General features: G+C 56.9%; 1 protein-coding gene across 1 annotated transcript; it reads right to left on the bottom strand.

Moving 5' to 3' along the window:
• Nucleotides 1-2,088: 2,088 nt before the first annotated feature.
• Nucleotides 2,089-3,688, bottom strand: LOC306816452 (uncharacterized protein). Its single transcript, XM_079332896.1, has one exon. The coding sequence runs from the start codon at nt 3,654-3,656 to the stop codon at nt 2,670-2,672; it is 987 nt and encodes a 328-aa protein (XP_079189022.1). The 5' UTR covers nt 3,657-3,688; the 3' UTR covers nt 2,089-2,669.
• Between the last annotated feature and the right edge of the window lie 1,604 nt (nt 3,689-5,292).

Raw genomic sequence — 5,292 nt, 5'->3', positions numbered from 1 at the left:
ACCCCCCCTTTGTCACCCTAGGGTGCCCCTCAGTTGGAGGGGAACTTGCTGGCACCACAGGACCCCTTCTCTGTACTATCCCCAAGGTGGCACCTGTGCTTTTTGTCACCTCCACCTGCCAATTTCTCACCTACTGTGGGTCATTCCTCGAAGGGACTGTGTGGTCATGGTGGCTCCTGGAGTCCCCCCAGTGTGACAGCTGGGGTTCTCAAGATGCTGCAGTGACAATTTGAGGGTGTGAATGCTTGTTTTGGTCTCCAGGATGGGTCCTGAGGTCCCTCCCGTCACCACAAAGTCACCTCTCCAGCTCGTGCCTCAGTTTCCCACTCACTCTGCAGGAATCGCCCAGAGCTAATCTTCTGGAACTGGGTTTATTTTGGGCAGTTTTGGGGTTAGGGCTACTGGGATGGGCTGGTGGGCCAGTGGGCTGGGCCAGGGTGTGTCCAGACTGGTGGTCATCTGGGCTGGGAGCTGCCTAGGCCGGGGGGCTGCAGGGCCAAGGGCTGTCCAGACCAGTGTCCAGCTGAGATCTGTGACTCTGGTGTCTCTCCAGACCAGTGTCCATCCAGAGTGGGATCCACGGCTCTGGTGTCCATCTGGACCAGTGTCCAACCTCTCCTGCCCCCATCCATCCCAGGCTCCCTGGCCCTGGCTGCTCTTCACTGCAGAGTGGACAAGACCCACAGTCAGTCCCAAGATGACCCGAAACCCTCCCACCAACCTCACCAGGCCACTCACCTGGAGTCCCGGGGCCACCAGTGTCCCCTGGCGGCTGGGCCAGCTCTGGATCACCTGGAAGAGGAGGTCCACAGCCCCGGGCCGGGGTCTCAAGGGCATCCAGGATGGCAAGAACCGAGTCCATGTAGCATGGGAGGATAATTGGGGACACAGCTGGGGAAACATCTGTGGGGAAGGGGGCTGGGGTGGAGGGGAACAAGGGCGGCTAAGAGGTGCGGAGGGGGTTGGAGGGGAGGGGTGCACCCAAAAATGTGCCAAAGTCAAGGGGAGGATGCCCATAACAGGGGGAAAGGATGGAAAGGATCCAAACAAGCACAGAAAAGGCCAAAACCAGGGGGCAATGAACCCAAAAGAGGGGGAAAGAACCTAAAATCAGAGGACAAAGGATATTGTGGGGTGTTATAGGGTGTCACAGGGTTTCCCTACCTGTGCCATGGTGTGCCCCTGCCTGTGCCAGGGCAAGTGCAGATGCTCAGAGCCAGGAGCAGCCGTGAGAACATCCTGAGGGACACAGGAACACCCTGCATGACATAGGGGCACCTTGAGGGACATGGGGACACTCTGCAGGACATGGGGACACTGCAGGATGACTCCCCTCGGAGAGCCCAGGACCTCAGGGACTTTGGCTGCAGGAACAAACTGGACTTCGAACAGCACATCAATATGATTTTGCGGAAGCCAATTTATTGTTTACAATTCACCCCAATTACACATTTCTACAACCATCACCCACGTGGGGATGCACTTCACAATTGGTAATTTTAGGATATTGATCCACCCCTTCAACCCCCCAAAAGTCTGTCATTGGTGGTCTTCAAGATCCTTGCTGCCCCCTGCTGTCTTGAATCTTCTAATCTTGGTATTCGATGTTTTCAACATCTTCTCTCCCAATTTAAGATAGTTTATGTTCCAGGGGCCTTGGGCTGTTTCAAACAAGTTATCGAAAAGCTCCTAAAATTTTCTCATGCTGTGCACCTGTTGTCAATACTAGTCTAAACTAAGAAATACACAGAAACAGCTAGTGTGTGAAAGAAGCATGTGAACGAACAGCAAAACACAGCAACTAAATATAGTTTTTGGCTGGTGCACACACAGAAGGCCCAGATTTGTATGGAGATGTCCATCGGGGTCCCAACCCCGTTCAGCCTTACAACATTTGGCCCTGCTGGGGGCTGGGGACAGGGACATAGAGGGAGGGCCGGGGACACATGGAAGGGGACAGGGAGACATGGCAGGGGATGGGGACATACAGAGGGGAGGCAACACAATGCCACCAAGACACACAGCAGGGGACGATGTCACCACACCTGTGGGGACACTGCCACCAGGACACATGTCCCCATCCATGCATTACTTCAACATCTTTATTTTTACTCTAATTTCAGGACTTTCAAAGGGATGAACAGAAACCTTTTTGTTTCAAGGCCAAAACAAAAAGATTTACGTGTCCCTGCTGGCAGAGCATCCACATGCTTGGCTGGGTGGGAAGAACCCTTTTTGGAGGGGTTTCCACCCCACTGTCTCCAAAATCATGGGATTTGCCCCAGTCTGTTCCCATTTGGATGTGGAAGATGTGCATAGGCCAGAGAGGATTAAAACGATGTTTTTTTATTGGAGAAGACCTCCAAGGCCACCCAGTGTTGCTTGATGCCACCAGAAGATGCAACAAATGATATTTTTCTGGGGTCAGAAGTCGACAAATGTGCTCTCCACAATGGATTTGTGATGTTGGTCTGTGGATGTATCCAGGTACCCAAGGGAAGCCAGGAGAATGTGGAGCCCCCCCAGCCAGGTGTCTTCCCAACACAGATCACTGGGGCTCTGCCCACTGGGAGACACTGGGATCATCCAGCACGGATCCTGTAACGGAGAACGGAGCTGGAGCAGCACATGAAGCTCTTCCCACATTCAAGGCACTCACAGGGCTTCCCTTAGTGGTACCTCCGTTGGTGCGTGGTCAAGTGTGAGCTCTGTGAGAAGCTCTTCCCACACTCAGAACACTCATAAGGCCTCTCCCTGGTGTGGATGCGCCGGTGGGTGACGAGGTTGGACTTGCACCTGAAGCCCTTCCCACATTCGGGACAAGAGAAGGGCTTCTCCTCTATGTGAATGTGCTGGTGCTGGAGGAGACTGGAGCTGGTTGGAAACCTCTTGCTGCATTTATCACACTCGTAGGGCTGTTCACCCGTGTGGCTCCTTTGGTGGACAATCAGATCAGAGCTGGTCCTGAAGCACTTGCCACACTGGGAGCACTCATAGGGCCTCTCCCCAGTGTGGATACGCAGGTGGGAGACAAGGCAGCAGTTGTATTTGAAGCCCTTCCCACAGCTGGGGCAGCGGAAGGGCCTCTCCTCTGTGTGAATGCGCTGATGCCTGAGGAGATTGGAGCTGGTCTGAAACCTCATCCTGCATTTGTCACACTCGTAGGGCCTCTCCCCAGTGTGGATCATCTGGTGGCGGATCAGTTTGTATCTTGTACTGAAGCCCTTCCCACACGCTCCACACTCGTAGGGCCGTTCCCCCACATGGACTCTGCAGTGGCAGATCAGGGAGGATCTCTTGCTGAAGCTCTTCCCACAATTCGAACACTCGTGGGGCTTCTTCTCATCATGATGCTGCTCATGGACCCCAAACTCTGAGCTCTGGCTGCAGCTCTGCGCACTTCTCTGGCCCAGGCTGGATCTTTCCTCCTCAGATACCCAAGATCTGTGTTTGCAGCCCACCCTTGTGAGGGATCTCAGGGGCTTTTCCTCCTCATTGGTTTCCTGTGCTGTGGAGCCACTCCAAATGGCCTCTTCCACGGTGTTCTGGAAACAGCGATTTTTGGAGGAGTTTCTACCCACTGTCTCCAAAGTCATGGGATTTCCCCCAGTCTCTTCCCAATTGGGTGTGGAAGATGCACATGGGCCAGAGAGCATTAAAACAATGGATTTATGTTGGAGAAGACCTCCAAGGCAGGTGCCTGTGCAGGCGCTGCCGCAGCAGGGCGGCCGGCAGGTAGGGCGTGAGGAACAGCACCTGGCTCAGGGCCCTCTGTGGGGACAAGAGAGCACCTGGGACACGCCCAGCCCCTCCCAAAACAGCCTGGGAGCCCTTCAGGTACTTCCACCAAGCCTGGTAGCACCTGAAGGGTTCCAGGGATGGGGAAATCCCTCCCCCACCCGCTGCCTTCACACCTGCACAGGTGGAAATTGCTGCCCCAAACCCTCCCTGGGGTCATTCACACCCTCCAGGTGTTGGGGGGGCACAGCTGGAGGCAGCACTGCAGGTGGGGTCTTACCTGAGCCCCCCTCAGCTGCTGCCACAGTGTGGGGATGGGCCCAGGGCTTCTCTGCAGCTTTTTACCTGCACCTGGGCTGGTTTGGGGCTCACCTGGGCTGAGCTGAACTCACCACGTGATCCACACGGAGCCTGTTGAGCGCCAGCACAGAGCCAGAGAACAAAGCCCTGAGAGCCAAGAGCTGGGCCAGCTGGGGCTGGGCACCCCCCTGCACCTGGGGACAGCCAGCAGGGCAGGTGACAGCCCTGGCAGGGGACAGCAGCTCCCACTGCCCCCAGGGGTGGGGAGGGGCACAGAGCTGAGGGGGGGTGATGCTGGGGGCACACACCTGGGCACACACCTGGGCACACACCTGGGCAGGGCAGGGGGAATTCAGGGCAGGGCAGGGGGCTCCAGGGGGGACTCAGGCAAGGCTGGAGAGGGGTGGGCAAGAAAAGAAGAATCAGATGAAGAGCAGGCAAGGCAAAGCAAAGCCGGGGGAAATGGAGTGGGGAGCCAAGGTGGTGAGAAAGGCAATGCAGGGCATGGAGTCGAAGGAAGGGGGTCGGTAAAATAGCACAAGGGGGGTTGGGAAAGGCCAGGCAAGGCACAGGAGGGGCAGGAAAAGTCCCGTGGAGCCGCCCACCCACCCTGGGATCTGCATTTCCTCCTCAGCTCCGTGCGCCCTCACGAGCCTTCGGTCACACGGAACCAGGATCCGAAGCGAGCGGCACCAGGGACACTCCCAACTAAAGGGACCAGGAGAAAAAGCTCGACAGCCCCAGGTGTCGAATTCCCACTGCAGCAGTTCCACAGCTGATGGAGCTGCCGATCAGGAAAAGCCATGACATTCACCAACGTGTGGACCCCAAAGTTTCTTTGCCAAAGAGAGGAACTCTGAGCCCATCTCAATAGCAGGGCACTAAAGCAGGATTGGGGCTGGGGGCAGCGGGCTCAGGGAGACCCCTGGGGAGGGCAGGGGGCTCAGGGGCGGTGGGGGATTCCCCTTACAAACCTCTGACTGGGATTTTGTGATTTCAACAAGGACACATCCCTTTAATCCTTTAATTCGTGCTCTGACAGCCCCTCCTCTCCCTCACCTTTACCCTCAGGGCTGGGGGGGGGTCACAGGTGTCAGAATCGGGTGGGGGGCACAAGGAGCAGCCGAAGGGGGGGCAGGACGGAGCCTTCGGGGCTGCTGGTGCTGGCTGCAGCCCAAGCTCTGAGCTCTGGGGGTCCCCCCACACCCCCGGGCTCCATCCGCGGCTCTGGGGGTCCCGGGGGGCGGCGGGACG

The sequence above is a fragment of the Erithacus rubecula genome (genome assembly GCF_903797595.1).
Source record: "Erithacus rubecula genome assembly, contig: scaffold_603_arrow_ctg1, whole genome shotgun sequence".
Lineage (NCBI taxonomy): Eukaryota > Metazoa > Chordata > Aves > Passeriformes > Muscicapidae > Erithacus > Erithacus rubecula.
The sequence above is the reverse complement of the archived record's forward strand: the minus strand, read 5'-3'. Positions and strand labels throughout refer to the sequence as shown.